We start from the raw sequence: 19,484 nt of genomic DNA on the forward strand, positions 1-19,484 counted from the left end.
CTAGGGTTGCAAGTTCTGTTGTTACAAACATAGTTTGTTGATTTGGTGTTTCCCAAACTCGTCATTCCAACATTTGCAAACTGCGTCCCAGTTGTATGCTTCCAACAACACTTCTGGAGCTGTAGTTAGAAACAAAGTTCCTGGCTGTGTTCTATTCCTAGTTATCCCCCTATGCCCTATTCGTTTAGAACATTCTGACATTTAAACTTAGAATTATAAAAAAAAACAAGAAAAAAGAAAAAAAAACATTAAAGTCATCTCTCTTAGGCGTGATTTGCTTTCAAAGTGTTTTTACAGATCAGTTCAGTTCAGTTTTAGCAATCTTCGTGTTTACAATTGCGCTCCCTTCACAGTGCACTTTGAAAACATTGATGTCATTTTGAACACAGCCGTGGCTCATGTTGAAAGCTATAGGTGACCTATTATTTAAAAGTGGAAATTATGTTAAAAGTCTCCAAAGCTTGTGAAAAAAAAACATAGCATACGTTAATCGTTTAAATTTGTAGTAGATTATTAATTTAGAATCTGTACTGTATATGACATGGGTCTGTTGGTTAAAACATTTCTGCAGTGGTTTGCATGTGTCAAGTTGTAAAAGTAGACTTTTCAAAAAATAAAAAATAAATAAACAATATCCCACTTAATAATAATAATAATAGCAATAATAATAATGATAATTATTATTATTATCATAATCATTACCATCATCAATATTATTAATATAAGTATGATTTTTTCCATTTCCTAATAAATAATAAATCTTAAATTTCATTTCTAATAAATAGCCTCAGTATTTATTTATTTATATATGAGATTAGAATATGTGTTAGCTTTTGTAAGTGATTTTATGTTTTAGAGTAGAACATGTAATGTCCTCAATAATATTTGCAAAGGAAACATAGGCCCTATATGTGCCATTGAAAAAATATGGAAAATAATATGGAAAAACGAGTGCATGTTTTTACCAAAACTAATATTGTTTTTTTTCTTTTTTCTTTGTCCGCTTAAAACAATATAATTTGCACAAAGAAATTATGGGGTTCTTCTCTAACGAAGTCGTTACCACCTCGTTTACAGCATCATTATAGGCGTTTTACGTTATAACTAATGTGGTTCAAACGATGGATCTGCGAGAGAAACTACGGGTTTTCAGAAACACTCATCACTTTATTGTTCTTTTCCAAAAAGTTGCATCGTACTATGATAGTTCAGCTGCGAGTTGCATCATGTTTGGGAAACGCACCCCTGTATAGCTTGTCATGTAATATTTTTTTCTTGTGTCTAGGAATTTGTTAAAAACATGAATAATGTTTTCTCTGCCTGAACACAATTCTGATCAGTATGTCTAGCAGACTTTATTCCTCATGTAGCAAATATGGTAAAAAATAGTTTGAAAGAAAAAAGATTAATGTGACTTAAATCACACTTTAAGCGGTTTAACTGGTCAAACTGACCGTAGTTTACCTTGAAACCTGTAATCGTGACAAAACTAATTATTGTTTTAACCTGGTGTTAACATCGCTTGGGTATAAACAACGAAAAATGTCTTGAAAAATGCTCATGGTAAGCATGAGCGATAAACCTCAAGCCTTTATCCAGATAATAAGCAATACATTTAAATAATCTTCACCCATATTTAGCATTTTACACTTGTGATTGATTGAAACAAACTGAAAATGTGGCCCTTATGAATTCCTCTATCTCTAACCTCCAGGGCCTCCATTAGATGTTCTCCTCTAGAGATGTTGGGGATGTGGATTGTAGTGCTGAAAGAGTCGGACATGCCCATCTCCTGCAGGACATCCTTTCTGCTAGTTGTGCCAAGAATCAACAACTTACGACCCTGCAGGATCAACAAACAAACAAACATATCAAATCATATCAAATCAACACTAAAGGTCAGAATCTCTCACTGGCTCACTTTCAAGATCTCCTAGTATAGCCATGGTGCCCAGCTACATGTAGTAAAGAGGTGGGCCATTCCCAGAGGCCCCAGCGAGCACAGGGGATTATGGGTCGCCCCCCTGTGGTGTCCACTATATGCTAGTGCATGTAAATGAGGTGCCACACAGGCTGCGGGCCTGCCAGGTCTCGGCTCTCTCACAAACCCTTTCTATCGACTCACCCGAGACCCGACTCCCTACTGAGAGCTGCTCTATACAGTCCTGATCTGGAGGAAAAGACCCTCAGCTATTCAAAACACCTTATAAACACAGCACGACATACACACTCACTGCCACCAGACAGCAAGACACAACAGGAGCTTGTTGGGGGACTTGTTCACCAAGAAAAACATCGCCACAGCCAAAAACAATAAATGCTTCGGATAAATATTTCAAATGTAGCCAAAAACTCAGATACTCGGTTAGTGGTTTTGGTCAAAAGAATGTGAAAATTGTGAAAAGTGTGATGTGACAGAAGACACCTCTATTCAATGAGCTGTAATAAAGTTTTATATCTGTAATATGTAAATGTTTAACCACTTTAAGACAAGTTTAGCCAGTGGTTGACCACTTTTAGTAAAATATAAACTATTAAACATATTACTTTGTCAAATGTTTGGGTCAACAATATTTTTTAATACAAAATCAAACAAAAAGTGTTCACATGTAGCTTGAATAATATATCAGTTCTCTTTCGGGAAGTATGTATTTGTTTATGTACATGCATGTTTATCTGCATTTATTTGTACACTATACTAGTTTATTTGTCTATATTTACAGCTAAAATCAGAACTTATAAAACCCCCTTTGAAATGTTTTTTTTATATATATATTTCCCAAATTATGTTTACCTGAGAAAGGAAATTTTCACAGTATGTCTCATGATCATATTTTTTCTTCCTATTTGTTTTATTTCGGCTAGAATCAAAGTAAAACTATTTTACGGTCAAAATTATTAGCCCCTTTAAGCTATTTTTTTTTCTCGATAGTCTACAGAGCAAACCATCATTATACAATAACTTTCCTAATTCCCCTAACCTGCCTAGTTAACCTAGTTAATCAAGTTAAGTCTTTAAATGTCACTTTAAGCTGTATAGAAGTGTCTAGAAAAAATCTTGTCAAATATTATTTACGGTCATCACGGCAAAGATAAAATAAATCAGTTATTAGGAAGAGTTATTAAAACTAATACGTTTAGAAATGTGTTGAAAAAAATCTTCTCTTCGTTAAAGAGAAATTGGGGAAAAAATAAACAGTGGGGCTAATAATTCAGGGAGGCTAATAATTCTGACTTCAACTGTACATATTTTGTATATATATATATATATATATATATATATATATATATATATATATATATATATATATATATATATATATATATATTTTTTTTTTGTGGTTTCATTCTACCTACATCTACGTTGTATTATTTAATACATATGTTGTTGTGTATGTATGTAATGTTATACAACATTTTTTTTTTATTTGTTTTATTTTATTTATTAATGTTTTTTCTATTACGTTTTTTTTTCTCCCTCTCTCAATGCTGAATTAATGATGATTGTTGAGCTGACCTTGTGTTCAATATATTATTTTAGTATTGTTTAGATATTCTAATGAGATCATTCAAAAGTATTCAAAAGAAACTCCAGACGCACATGATTGCTGTTACCCTGATAAAGGCAGTTGTTTGCCAAGAAACAACTTGGAGTTTTAAGAAATAGCCGTGTCAATAAAGGCTTTTTAATATGTTTTTCACATTTTTCGAGTACATTGGACTGATTTTTGCTGAATACTTTTTTAATACTTGTGATTGTTTTTTGTTCTCACCAAAGATGTACAGTGGTTGTGTAAACCAAAAGTATAATTTAAAATAACACTTACTATTTTAAAATATTTGAAAATGTAATTAATTCATATGATGGCGAAGCTGAATTTGAGATGATTTCATGAAACATTTTCCATTGTTATGAATTGTCCTGCTCAGAATATTTGTGTAAACTAAAACATCAGTTGCATAATTACTTGAAAAATAGAAAGAACAGCATTTAATATGTACAGTTGAAGTCAGAACTATTAGCCCCCTTGAAATATTAGCCCCCCGTTTATTTTTTCCCCAATTTCTGTTCAACAAAGAGAACATTTTTTCAACACATTTCTAAACATAATAGTTTTAATAACTCATTTCTAACTCATTTAATAACTGATTTATTTTATCTTTACAGTAAATAATATTTGACTAGATATTTTTAAGACACTTCTATACAGCTTAAAGTGACATTTAAAGTCTTAACCAGGTTAATTTGGATAAATAGGCAGGTTAGGTTAATTAGGCAGGTTATTGTATAACGATGGTTTGTTCTGTAGACTGTCAAAAAATATATATATACCTTAAATACATTATACATACATACACACACACACACATACATATACATATATACATATATATATATGTATATATGTATATATATGTATGTATATATATATATATATATATATATATATATATATATATATATATATATAATGTTTAAAATGTTTTTTTTTAAATACATTGCAAAAATAACAGACAAATTAATAAATCTTCACATGAACATTTTAGCAGAGTCAGTTATTTGACTGATATGAGTTGACTAGCAATTTCTGTCAATATTTTTATTTATAAATGACCACAAGCAATCCTACATGGACCACAGTATGAAAACACTGGTTTAGAAATATACTTGGGGTTAGAGGTTTTAAAAAGCCCTAACATTAGAGGTTAAATTATAAATCATAGCAGACTAAAATAACTCTGATGTGCATATGAACACTTAGTGAGTGTCTCCACAAAGCTTAAATGCAAATATTACATTAAAGTGTAAATAAAATACTATAAAATATTACTCATACTTCTGAATGCTTTTTATAGTGTCTCTTCTTCCTAAATTTACTTAAAATATGTAGTGATACATTAATTCAGTTGAATTTGTGAAATTGACTAAAGTTACAGAGTGAAATATTCTGTCCAGCACATTTTATTCTGTGTAAGAGAAGGTGCTGCTCCCTGTCTATGGATGCCAGTATTACACATCATTCTCACCCGAGGAGGAGGTTTCTTCAGTAACACCAGCAGAGCCTGCAGCACCAGGTTAGAGAACCGAGGCCCGATGGGAACAAAATCTGTAAAGTCAAAAACATGATGGAAGACAGCATAAGCCAAGTTTGGTACGTAAACCATCAATTAATTTAAAAACCTCACAAGATAAAATGAGGCCTACATGCGCCCCTATAATAATACATGGCTGCACATTGCTTGAAATAGTTAACTCTGGCTCATTCTAAGCCCTGGGTAGTATATACTGCTTTACACAGCTTACTATTAACCCAGGATTAATAAATAATCTAAGTATTAATATGCTGATATTTCAAAATTGCTATGTTAGTCCTTATATCCATATATACACTTACTGAGCACGTTATTAGGTAAACATGTCCAACTGCTCATTAACGCAAATTTCTGAGAAAGGCAACACTAACTCCAATACCCACTCGTTACAACTGAGGTATGCAGAAGAGCATCTTTAAACAAACAACACATCCAACCTTCAGACGGATGGGCTACAACAGCAAAAGGTTATACCGAGTGCCACTCCTGTGCGCTAAGAACAGGAAACTGAGTCTACAATTCACACAGGCTCACACAAATAGGAGAATAGAAGATTGGTAAAACGTTGCCTGGTCTGATATGTCTCGATTTCGGTTGTGACATTCGGATAGTAGCATCAACAACATGAAAGCATGGATCCATACTGCCTCTTATCAACACTTCAGGTCAGTGGTGGTGTAATGGTGTGGGGGTATTTTCTTTGCACACTTTGGGCCTATTAGTACCAATTGAGCATCGTGTTAACACCACAGCCTACCTGAGTATTGTTGCTGACCATGTTCATCCCTTTATGACCACAGTCTACCCGTCTTCTGATGGCTACTTCCAGCAGGATAATGTGCCGTGTCAAAGCGTGACTCATCTCAGACTGGCTTGAACATGACAATGAGTTCACTGTACTCAACTGGACTCCAGTCACCAGCTCTCAATCCAATAGTGCTATCATGTTAATATGGACCCAAATTTTAGCGAAATTAGACCAGTTCCTTGTTGAATCTATGCCATGAATGATTAAGGCAGTTCTGAAGGCAAAAAGAGTCACGCCTGATACTAAGATGTAGCTAATAAAGTGGCCAATGAATGTATAGTGTCAGTGATAAGACAAAAGCAGGACAAATTTTGTTTATATGAAAACTTTATAATTGCATTTTACATTGCAGACTGCTGGTCATTATTTCTTCCTTAAACGAATATAAAAATGAAATGTCTCTTCTCTTTAATTGTTGTGCTTTTCATCACTATTTGACACATTCCCATAAAACTCTGAAAGACTTTTTTTTAGGGGGTTTCACACTGCATGACTTGCAATAGGAAAACTGCCGACAACCTTGTCTCAGTCCGCTAACTATGGCTCACAATCAAACACACACGAGAAGTGACATGGTAACAATGCAATGCCATGTAGTATATATTTTGTAACTAACTACATTATGATAAAGAAGCCTTTAGTGGGGTAGAAAATGTACATATTTTTCTTAAGTGGCTTTTGTAGGGAATTTCTCTAAAAAATTCTTTTTCAACCCGGTTATGATATTGCTCACATGACACATCAAACAGACACAGGTGCTCCTACCAAATTTACAGTAGTTTTTCCTCCATTTCTTTGGTCCAAATAGACCAAAAAGAAGGCCTTTTAACTTCTCCCCTACCTCCCGCTGGCCTGCAGATACCCATAGTAGTGGGTGCTGCTTTCTCACTGGCTGTAGGTATTTGCCGATGTTATTTTCAATCAGAACACATTTCACACAGCATGATTTGAATCTGCGATTCTCTCAGGGCTCTTGCATCTTTGATAGTTCACACTGTGTGATTGTTAGTCATGTAAACGAGCACTGATTTGGCTGTGGTTTCAGGCATTTCTCTGTAATTTCTCAAAACCTGTTGGCAAGTCAAATTCGGGGCTAAATCATGCAGTCTGAACTCGGCATTAAATGTCGTATTCATTTATCCATGACAAACCAAAAGCCAATAAATATCATAAAAAGAGATAGAGTGAGATAATTTACACTAATGAACTCACCCAGCAGTCGCTCAATATCGTCCACCACCACACAGCTCAACTGAGACTTGTAGGCATCCTCAAATATCTAAAGAGAGAAAAACAATTAAGTCACTATTAAAGGTCAAAGGCTGGAACATCACATCTGTAACAAGTGCTTTCAAGCATGGGTCTGCTAATGCCTTAATCCACATATACAAGGTTGTTACCTTCTTTATGGCCTGACATTTGGCGGTCTCTGTAAAGCCGATCATTTTGTCTGGAGAGCAGATCTTGATGAAGGGGAACTGGGACTGCTCTGCAATCTTGGCCGCCAGTGCGGTCTTACCACTGTGAGCAGGCCCTGAGAGAGAAACATTCACACTCTCAGTCATATCAGATTGCAGCATTTTGGTGCGTGTTTGCTTGTGTGAAAAAGAGAACAAGAGCAGGAAAGAATGCTATTTTTTGAGCCTTTGGGTAGATGTGAGAGCAGCGTGTGTGTACTGTAACATCAAGCTATACATTACTTGTAATTTAAATGTCATCTACAATCCGCTACTCAGTTTTCAAAAATAACAGATATAAAATATAACTAATTATATTTAAAAGAATAGTTCACTCAAAAACAAATTATTTACTCATAATTTACCTTTCCAAACATTCTCAGTTTCTTTTTGTTTTGATGATTTTTTTTTTTTTTTGACGAATAGTTGAAATGGGTAACCATTGACACTCATAGTAGGAAAAATATTTCTTATGGAAGTCAACTGTTACCAGCTTCCAAGTTTTTTCAAAATTAACTTTGTATTCAGCAGAAAAAAAAAAGAAACTCAAACAGGTCTGTGACAAGTGAAATATGAGTAAATGATGACAGAATGTTCATTTGTTTTGGTGAATTATCCCTCTAAAGGACCATGAAACCTGCCTCTTCCAGTTTAAGTCTACCTTCTTTTTTTCCAAAAATGCTTCAGGATGGGCGTGGAGCGCTGCAAGCAGAGGGAGGAGTGGGCGTCACTTTTGTCAGTTGGCTCAAGTTAAATTGCAAAAAAATAAATGGCAAATAATTTAATGCCCTGTTATTAGTTATATCAACAATTTGTTATACCATTATAAAGATAATCATGTTTATATAAACACTATAAATGAGGACTTCTTTCTTCCTGAATCCCCGAGTCTGAATAACAATATGGATAGCAGAACAGCAGGTATTTTACCCTGTTCCAACCATTAGCACTGCCGGTAATCTGAAGATTTTAAACAAGTGTGAACGCAGCAGCATGGATATAGGTGATGTGTCTGAATGGTAACTAACTGAACTGATAAAAAACAAAGTCTGCCCTTCTCCAATTCTCGTTCAGCTCTTCCAACAAAAATGCTTGCTGCACACAAACAGATTGGCTGTATCGGTGGCCCAGACAGTATCGCAGAGAAAGCCATGCAACATACTTCGTGGATCATGAAAACAAACACATAAAACCCTTAATAAACGGCTAAATACTGCATGTCGTGTCACACACTGTCGCACAGATTGGTGGGTCTATGGTATGTCCATATTAGTTTGTCAGCGGAATGCTCGTGTAGTCATGAGGATAAGAAAACTTTGTCTATGAGTAACAACGAAAACCGATGCATCATCACTCGGATTCGCGCTACGTCAGCAATGTTAATCCCGCCCAAAAATTATTTTAAAAAATAAATTTTTAAATTTATTTAGCTCACAAAAGCTAGAAATTAGATCACAAAAGCTCAAAATAATCGAAATTTACCCGAACTTAAAGCGAACAGGTGCTAACGTTGTCTTAACTGATGCTTAGCACAAACAAAACTATAAAAAAGTACTCGAGGGGGTCTTGAACCTTGGAGCTATTGGAGAGTTATTTTTAGGTTATTCTATTACATATTGTAACTTCTATTCTACCTCAGAGAGTAATTATTTATTGTAGGTCTAAACAATTTCTAAATTTTTTAATGGAAATTGTTAGATTAGTGCAATTGTTATTATGCAATGGCAGTGGTTTAATTAAATAGATACAAGTAGTTCATGACCCAGTGTGTTCAGTGACTCAGAGATGCTTGTTCAGAGAAAAATGTGACAGAGATGCTTGTTCAGAGAAAAATGTTGCTGTTCCACACAAACTCAATTTCTGCATCTGCTCTGAATTTGGGTCATTTATAAGATTTAGGAGCACTAAGTGTCACTCATATGAGCAGATATTGTCAAAAAAGCTTTTAACATAAAATACGAAGAAACTGAAGCATACATATAAATATTGTGAAAGTACAGCTGTAAACTAAACTCTCTTTTTTGTCACTTTTTGGGTATAAACTTGAAAATGACATATGATATCTGCTTATGATATGATGGTTTGTCAGGATAATTCCAGGTTTATTTTATGTACAAAAAAAGATTGACACTTAATTAATTGGTTAAGCAAATAAATATTTAAATTCTTACTAAATAACCCTTTCATTATTTTTTTATAGTTAAACAGTGTCATCACAATAGCAATATTACCTCATGATAATATTTATTTAATTATTTTATTTAATTATTATTATTTTGTTTAAATATATTGACATCAATTTTAAAAACTTTGGCAGCACAATTATTTTGTTCAAAACTGACCTCAACTTCAGCAAAAAAACCTCCGATTTAGCAAACAATTCATCCGAATAATTAACCAAGCAATAAACCACACAGGCATCTGTACTCAATTCAATGTCTAGACCAGTCCTTAAGTTAAATCAAGTATTTCTAGGTTTAAGGAAAAAGGATTTCACACACAAAACATGAAAACACAACACAAAACACCTGCCATTGATTAGCAACATCACTATTTCAGTTAGTTGGTTGATTTTAGTTAGTTAGTTTCAGTTAGCTAACACTGTATTTGTGTTTGTTTGTATAAGACTTGCCCTCTAATAGAACAGTAACTAGGGGTGTGCGTTCACTGTTCTTGGTCTGCTGCACCAGAAGTTCTCCGTCTCCCAGTATGTCAGACACAGCATTGCTCCATTTCACAATACCGTTCATGATGTAACTGGAGTAATCCTCCTGATTACTACCAAATGCCTTAACAGGGGGATAAAAACAGAAAGAAATGATTAAATCATTAAACAATGATTAATCACTTTATTTACTGCTGAAATTAAGAATAATGACATATCATAATACTTTGACAACATTTTTTAGTTTCAGTCTCAAGTGACTCATTCAAAAGTGTAGAATTCACAAAATAATTCATTTACATGATGAATGTAAAATAATAGCCACCTCATGTGTAAATGTGTGGTTTGTGAACAAAAAAAACAGCAAAGTGGACCAGATTTGATGCCAGTAATGAAGTATGTCTGCATCAAATCTAATCAGGTGGTTTGGACGAACTGCACAATATGAACATAATTTCACAAGATGATCTAAAATAAATTTGTTTGAAAAGAATTCATCATTTCACGCAGATAGGGAGTCAGTGCATCTGCATAAAATATAATAAACTAATTACAAGCATAAATTAATACAATGGGGAAAAGATACAAATGAAATCAAAGGTGCTTTATGGTTTTCTGGAGAGTACTGAGGTACAGAAATTAAATGATCAAGTATAAAGTAGCACTGAATACAGGAATAAACATTTGAATTGGATCAAAACCCTTCATTAAAGTTGTCTTAAAATGATCTGACAATGCCCATTCTTGTCTGATTTCATGATTTTGATTTCTACTTCATTGGAAAAAAAACTAAATACAATTAATCTTTTTTTAAAGCTACAAGTTTTATCATTTCTAGTACCCAAATGGTTGAATTGAATTCCGACATAGTCACAGGCTTTAAAAAAAGAAAAACTTTCCCTATATTAGGATTAAATTTGCATCTCTATTTTCTGTTGCATGTGTTTCGGCTTTCAGCAGTAACATTTACATTACACTGAACTAATCTAAACTGAATTTCAACAGAGAAAACTAGACTGAAGCAGTTTTAATTTATTAGAACTTCACCTATGTTTGACACAATTTACATTGAAAAAGAACAACAGAAAGAAAGATAAAAGGAATTGAATGTGTTCTGAACTGTTAATTCTGTTTCTATAACTTTATCTACTGCAGTTTCTCGTCAACTATAATCCCAACCTGACATTGACAAGCCTGCAATGTGACTATTTCGATTATTTTGATGCTAAATTTATATATTGTGCAGCCCTAGTTTGAAGTCAACATACACTCAAAAACATTATTTCTGCTGCCTGATCAAACGACCTATTTAAAAGAGCTGAAACAACATTATTCCGATTTTTAGGGACCACTTAATAATTTTATGTTCAGCCCACTTAAATTTGTAAAAGCAATTAAGTCTTAACTACGTGTTAGAACAACATGGAGGATTTTTGTGGAACCTCAGAATTTTTTACAGTGTAATATTATGCAAAACGGAATCCACAATAATGGAGGGTAAACTTACAGGCTTTATGTCATTATTCAGAGATGCCAAGAAGTCACTCCTGCTGACTTGCAGAGTCTGAGCCTTTTCTGTGTCCACCTCTACCTGAGTAGTGGCCTATAGAAGCACAAACACACACACGGGTTGATCCTCAAGCTTATTCACTTAATCAACAAGAAATGTTATGAAGTGTGAGAGTAAGAGAGACCCATCACACTAGTGTAAGCTTCATCAAACATTGGAGCATTGTGTGTCCACACTATCAAATATGCTGTGCCACTCACTCAGACACACAGTTTGTCCAGCAATTTAAAGATATATATGCACTTACAGAGCTAGGGATGTGCAATAGTTATCATGTTTAGTAAAATGGCAACTGTTGTTCATGTACTGTATAAATGTCACTGGAAAACAGTGTGAAAGGATTCACTGCTCCATGAAGCCTATTAAAATGCAGCTAAAAAAGTAATATTGTATTTTTAAATTTGACAGAAGTGTCAATAGAAGTTTGATATTAATTTTATACAAAAGAAATCAATAAACAAGAAGTTAAAGACATTCTGGTTGAGTCATTTAAAGGAAAGTAAAAAAAAAAAAGAAAAGAAAGTTCTGTCATTGCTTACTCACCCTTGACTTAAAAGACACAAAAGAATATGTTATGAAGAATATTGGAAACCAGTAACCATTGACTTGCAATAAGAAAAAAATGGCAGAAATGTTATTTTTGGGTGAATTACCCCTTTAAGTGAATGACTGCATCCAACACCGCATACTTCCATACTATATAGGACGCTAAAAACAGTATGCAAGCCGAGTAGTATGTCCAAATTCATAGAATTCGAAAAACAGTATGCAAAAAGAACCCGGATAACCTACTACTTCCGGCAAGGATCTAAAGTGTGCATCCCATGCACACTGCACTATCCTATGATGCCCTGCAACGCAACTGACGGGGGTAGGTCACATGACCATGACAAAAAGGCAGATGTAGTACATCCAAATTCTATTTATTCTGCTCACATTCATATTGTATAGAACGTACATAGAACGTACTTTTCTAACGCCGAGTAGTACATTTAAATTCAAATACAGTACCTACTGAGAAGTAGGCAGTTTTGGACACAGCCAATGCTTCACTGTTACATTCTTTTTGTCACTTGTTTTGATTCTAAATGAATGAACTGATTTGAACAAATCATTGAAATGACTTGATACAATTACTGACTCATTAAAACAGTAAAGTGCTGCCACCTACTGGCTCTTTTATTGTTGCATTGTTGCACATGTAGAGCTTAGATCGAGCCCAAAAAATTAAATCCAACTTTCAACAATCCAACAAAATCCACACACAGGACGTTGCTGCAGGCCTTGGTGCAGATGAAAAGTAAAAAGTGTATTTATATATACAGATAGATAGGTAAATATATAGAATAAAGCTAGATCGATCTGTGTAGCAGCAGACAATCAGCTGCGCACTGCAGGTGCAGCTAGTGTGAAAGATGCGATCCGTATAAGACACTGTTCTCATATCAACTTCTGTACATGTGATTTGAAGATGAGCAAAAGTGAATGCTTTAGGATTTGAGTGCGTTTTTAAACAGACAAATACACCTAATAATATGTAAACATGTCCATCCTGCTGTCTTCAATTTTAAACACAAATAATTTTGTCTTATATGAGCACAAACACTATGAAAGTATTCGAATGCTTTCAATACAAGTTTGTGTATAGGTCTCCACGCAATTAGGCTAATTAAGCAATGCCTAAAAAAACACACAAATGCTTTATCACGGCCCAGCCCGAAGATAGTGGCAGGATATACCTAATAAATAAATGTCTTATTTTTCTGGATTTCAACATTCTTCAAAACATTGAGTATAATGTTCATACAGTACATAGATCAGCAAAATATCTAACGCTTTTTTAAGGGTTTTGGATATTTAAAAAGATATATAAGCAATCAAATTAACTTCACAATCACCAATGCCTCAAGCACAGACACAATCCTTTCTTGTATTTAAAATGAACTACAGCATTTAGACAACATTAAAATGTCTCTTCCCCAGCATCACTGTAATCCTATGTAAACTGCTTTGTATTTGCATTATCAACAATTTTTGTGAATTGAGATAATTTCCAACCAAGAACAAAGTTCAGAACTGGTCAACCACGTTGAAATAACCATAATTAGTTCTGACGGTGAAAGTGCAGTCTGGATGAAATATTTGAGATCAGACCTTGATGTGACGGTTCATGGCAGTGGACTGCGCAGCCCGAACAAGCCCTTCCAGCTCTGCTCCACTGTAGTTCTTGGTCTCGACAGCCAGTTCCTTTACGTCAACGTCTTTGGCCAGCATGTTTGACTGCTTCATCTTTGCCGTGTGGATATTTAGGATCTGAACACGACCCGTCTCATCAGGCAAGCCTGGAGAAAAACAATACATGTACACGCACTTGAAGTCAAAGCTTTTATTTTTCCAATTTTTCAAATATTTCCTAAGCTTTTTAATGTAAAGAATATTTTATTCAATACATTTTTTAACAATAATTTTAATGACAAATTTCTAATAACTAATTTTGTTTGTCTTTGCCATGATCAAAGTAAAATACATAATATCTTACTAGTTATTTTGCAGGATACTTTGGAAACATCACTTTGGAAATTACAGAAAAATAATTAAAATTTCAGAGAAGGGTTAATAACAAAAAATGGGTTGGAGATGGGTTGTGGCTGGAAGGGCATCCGCTGTGTAAAAACTTGCTGGATAAGTTGGCGGTTCATTCCGCTATGGCGACCCCAGATTAATAAAGGGACTAAGCCGACAAGAAAATGAATGAATGAATGAATGAATGAATGATATATACATATATATACATATATATATATATATATATATATATATATATATATATATATATATATATATATACACACATTTTTTTATAACTTTTTTGTAAATTGTTGAAAGTTTTGCTATGCTGATTATTTTATGTTGAGCAAACATTGTTCTTGTTGCTTTTTTGTTATTATTTTTGCTATGATATCAAACATATTAAGACTACATGTAATACATGTAATAACTACATTAAGACACATAACATCATGCAATAAAATATTGCATTTCAAATACTGAGCAGTAATATTTTGGTTCAACTCAGCTACTGTGATTCTCACCAATCTCCATTTTGACTTCCAATCTACCCGGCCTCAATAGAGCTTCATCAATCAGGTCAGGCCTGTTGGTCATGCCTTAAACAGAAAATAAATGCAATAAATATGGAAGTATGCATTTTTATAGTGCAAGTTTAGTGTACAGTTTTTATAATCTCACAGGAAGTTCTTACCAATAACCAGGATGTTGTTGAGCTGCTCTACACCATCGATCTTGGACAGAAGCTGGTTCACTACAGTGTCATGGACCCCTGTGCTGCCTGCCATGCTGCCACGTTGTTTGCAAATGGCATCAATTTCGTCAAATATAATGATGTGCAGGCCGCTGTTGGCCCCCAACTTCAAAAGCAGAAGAAAAACATAAAAAGTTATTTAATAACTTCCCACTTATTGTTAATGTAATGTTATAACACTGTCAAATAAAGCACACTTGTAATATTAATATTAAAATACGGTAATACCAAATGTATTACATAAGTAACTGACTAATACAGATTAACTAACTAATACTAGACTAATATTATTATTTTTTTAATTGTGAAATAAACAAATAAAATAAGTTTTAATAGTAGTTTTAGATTTAAGTATATTTTTTAAATCAAAAAAGTTTTCTATTTTAAGTTTTTATTTTAACTTTAGTGTGTTTCTAGTGGTGTTTAGTGTTTAGTCTGATTAGTTTATTAGTTTATTTATTTGATCATTAATTTATCTATGTAGTTTTTTTCTATTTAGCTTAAATTTTTCGGTTTCGGAATTGGAATTCCTAAGAATTTTTAATTTTTGAATTTTAGTTTTTAGTTAACAATTGTTGTTGAATACGCAAACAAACATCACAATTGAATAGTAAATAATTCATTTAATTTAAGCACACTGAATAGTAAATATCCACATACACTGGACAGCAAAATTACTTTGAGTTAAGCTCAGGATATAAATGTACTGATATAACCAAAGATAAAATATTTATTGAAAGGATTTTCTTCAAAAACGAGTAATATAATATATCATAAAACAATATATTATAAATCAGTACATCAACATATATCCAGATTTTGAATATGATTGTGATTTTAATATGATCTTTAAAACTTTCTGTATATAATTCTCTTAATCTCTCATTTTAAATAGATCAGCCAACACTGAAAATTCTGTCATCATCATTATGTTTCAAACCTTGACTTCCTTTCTTCTGTTGAACACAAAAGAAGATATTTTGAAGAATGTTAGAAATCTGCAACCATTGACTTCCATAGTATTTGTTTTATCTACTGTGGGTGTCAGGTTTTCAGTATTCTTCAAAACATCTTCTTTAGTGTTTAACAAAAGAAAGCACCTCAGAAAGCTTTGAAAACGAGTAAACAGTGAGAAAGGTTTCATTTTAGGGTGAACTATCCCTTTAAATGCCAAGCTGGCGAATGCACTGGTACTAAATAAACTCGGTGACAGTGGTCCACAATAAGGCCTTATCTTCTTCATCTGTGAGGCAGTGAGAGGCAAGGCCGTAACATTTAGCGCAGATGGGAGGCCAGTATGAGTGTGCGTGGCCTCCCGTGAGTCAGGGTGAGGGGTTACAGATAGCCGAATGCTCTCATTAAGAGGTGCCGAGTGATCTCTTCAATGTCATGTAGTCACACAGTCTACCAGCACAACATCACACTCGCAACACAGCCAGAACCAGCAGATCTCTGCCAGCACATCACTCTTGGAAAAAACAAACTATGATAATGTTTCTAAGCAAACACAAGGCCATTTACAGTAATTCGGTAAGTATATTTCAGCAATTTGGAGTTATTTGTAGAGCAGCTGGAGCACCCAAAACTGGGAACAGCATCCTTTGTGCAAACCCCAAAAAAGTTTTTATTTTTTGACTGTTGACAGAGGAACCTTTCTTTAACGTGTCAAATATCGGCGGGTTCCGTCACAGAGCCAGATGAATGTAAGGTTGTGCAAAAAAGTCTGTGAATGCATGGAAACAACACAAGTTTTTTCCCCAAGCGTGCAATGTGTTGAATAATTTGCACAAAATGCCATCTCTGGTTTCGTACCCTCTTCTGTTCCTCCTCAGCATCAGCGAATAGCTTTCTGATGTTGGCCTCCGATTCTCCCACGTATTTGTTCAAAATCTCTGGCCCGTTGACCACTTTTGGCTCTCTGGCGTTCAGCATCTTTCCAATCTGCCGTGCCATTAGGGTTTTACCACAGCCGGGTGGTCCATACAGCAAGATTCCCTTCACGTGCTTGCAACCTAAGGAAAGAGAAAAGGGGTTGAGGAATGCTGAAGCATGATCACAGAATAATATAGTTGAATATAAAGGGCGCTCGCAAAAAGAAAAAGAAAAAAAAAAGTGTCACAATGGTATTCATTTTGTTATAATATAGTTTTAAAGTACTTTTGGTATTTACAAATGTTTCCATTAGCGCTGGGTGATATGGCAAAAATGCAATCTCGATAACTATTTTCCATATTGAACTATAACAATATATATTTCGCTATAAATGCTTCCAGATTTAAGAGAGTATGCCAACAATGACTGAAGATACAAAAATTAGAGGGTCCATTAAATTGCATAAACCTTTCGTCCGATAATTTTTCGATGGCTGAAAATTCCTTCCATCTCTAATATCAACACACTTTCCAATTCTCATTGTTGCACATTTCTGCTGTATGATTGGCTCTTAGATCATTATAAAGTAAAAAAGTGCAGTGCTTATCATTGTTATTCACAAATATTTTATCGTGATTCGATATAATATTGTTTATCGACCCAGCCCTAGTTTTCATTTCAGGTCTGCAAGAATTGGATTTTACTGAGACTTTTATTTCAGTTTATTGATGTACTTCTAACTGAAAAAGAAGTAGGGGGGGGGCTTTCTTTTTGAATATCCTTCTCTAGTAGCAAACTAACGTTAAGAGGTTAAGAATTTCATGGCTGAAGCCATCAAACTGACATCAACAGAGAAGGACCAACAATTCAAACACAAAAATGGTCAGACATTGTTCGGTGATGATTACCAAAACAAATATTTTTATTCAGTAGGTTAACATGCAAGGATTAACGGTTCACCAAAAGAATAACAATGAGAGAAAGCTAAATTAAAAAGTAAAATTTATTTCACACATGCTTGTAGAAATTTAATGAAGGACAAAAAGGTCTGTATAAAGGCTCTATGTGATATAATTTCCGGTCATATGTATGCATGTTGTTTGGGTTCCATGATTATGAATTTACAGCTATACTGAATGCTTTTTGTTTCGTTAAATGCATGTAAAATGTGTATGTTAATAAATGTATATATTAATAAATGTATATATATATATATATATATATATATATATATATATATATATATATATATACATTTATTAATATATACATTTATTAACATGCATGTAAAATGTGTATGTTAATAAATGTATATATTAATAAATGTATATATATATATGTATATATATATATATATATATATATATATATATATATATATATATATATATATGTATATATATATATATATATGTATATATATATGTATATATATATATATATATATATATATATATATATATATATGTATATATATATATATATATATATATATGTATATATATATATATATATATATATATATATATATGTGTGTGTGTGTGTGTGTGTGTGTGTGTATGTATATATGTATGTATGTATGTATGTGTATGTATGTATGTATGTATGTATGTATGTATGTGTGTGTGTGTATATATATATATATATATATATATATATATATATATATATATATATATATATATATATATATATATATATTCATTATAAATTTTGATCACTTTTTGACCATACTTAATTGATTTATATTTAAAATCATTAAAGATCACTGCTTAGTGCTCAATTCTATTAATACTTTGAATTAAATGAAGAATACATTGTACATTGAACTTTACATGCCCCTCGGTGCAAATGTCACTTAATAATTTCTTAAACGTCTTACCTAGCCAGACAGAGAAGATATTTTCACAATGGACAATTAAAAAGGACTGACCACAGACAAAGATTTTTATATAGATGGGATATTTGTTACATTCATTTCAACAGCTGTATAAAGCTTTTAACCTCTTCCAGTCACAATTTTACCACTATTTACAGGTACATAAAACATTCTTTTACTGAGTTTCAAGAATTGCCCCAGGGCCATAATATATACAATATTTTGTGTAAACCTCCTATGGCCAAATATCTGGTGACGCGGTTTGTTTCTTTGTTCGTCTACCAATTTGCGGTCTCTTCTGATCACAATTAATTGGCATTAGAAGAGGATATTGGAATTAACATTTCAAATAATACCTGGGAAGAGAGGCTGAAGCATACCTGTTCTATCAATGCAAGATTACAACTCATACAGTTTAAAGTGGTACATAAGCTACATTATACCATAACTAAACTCAATAAAATGTTCCCTTCAGTTTCCCCGTTATGTGACAGATGCAAGATGCAAAGACAGATTTTGGTTTTGCCCTGAGATCTCGGAGCTCTGGAAAAACATTTTTCAGTTTTATTGAAATATTTTAGGAGAAATCATTAGTCCAGATATTGAATTAGCCCTGTTTGGATGCTCTGACCCTGTGTTAGCATGGTCACATAATCAGCAAATGTTTATCGTGTTTGGTATGGTGGTGGCTAAAAGGGTGATCTTGATGAACTGAAAATCCGCTTTACCACCTACTTTTCATAAATGGCTGACTGAAATGTTTGCTGCTCTTAAGCTTGAAAGAATTTGTTTTGTTAGGGCAGATGCTTCTAAAAAG

General features: G+C 33.4%; 1 protein-coding gene across 3 annotated transcripts in view; it reads right to left on the minus strand.

Moving 5' to 3' along the window:
• The window catches only part of nsfb (N-ethylmaleimide-sensitive factor b), a 45,391-nt gene that overhangs the window by 12,402 nt on the left and 13,505 nt on the right, over window positions 1-19,484 (minus strand). For all 3 annotated transcript variants that reach the window (NM_001442005.1, NM_001354163.3, NM_001024454.4), the window contains 10 exon segments: window positions 1,709-1,843; window positions 5,029-5,108; window positions 7,115-7,181; window positions 7,303-7,436; window positions 9,992-10,148; window positions 11,532-11,627; window positions 13,749-13,936; window positions 14,687-14,761; window positions 14,857-15,022; window positions 16,729-16,928. In NM_001442005.1, the coding sequence (NP_001428934.1) occupies window positions 1,709-1,843; window positions 5,029-5,108; window positions 7,115-7,181; window positions 7,303-7,436; window positions 9,992-10,148; window positions 11,532-11,627; window positions 13,749-13,936; window positions 14,687-14,761; window positions 14,857-15,022; window positions 16,729-16,928 (1,298 nt within the window).

This window comes from Danio rerio, chromosome 12 (assembly GCF_052040795.2).
Source record: "Danio rerio strain M-AB ecotype USA chromosome 12, GRCz13ab, whole genome shotgun sequence".
Classification (NCBI taxonomy): Eukaryota; Metazoa; Chordata; class Actinopteri; order Cypriniformes; family Danionidae; genus Danio; species Danio rerio.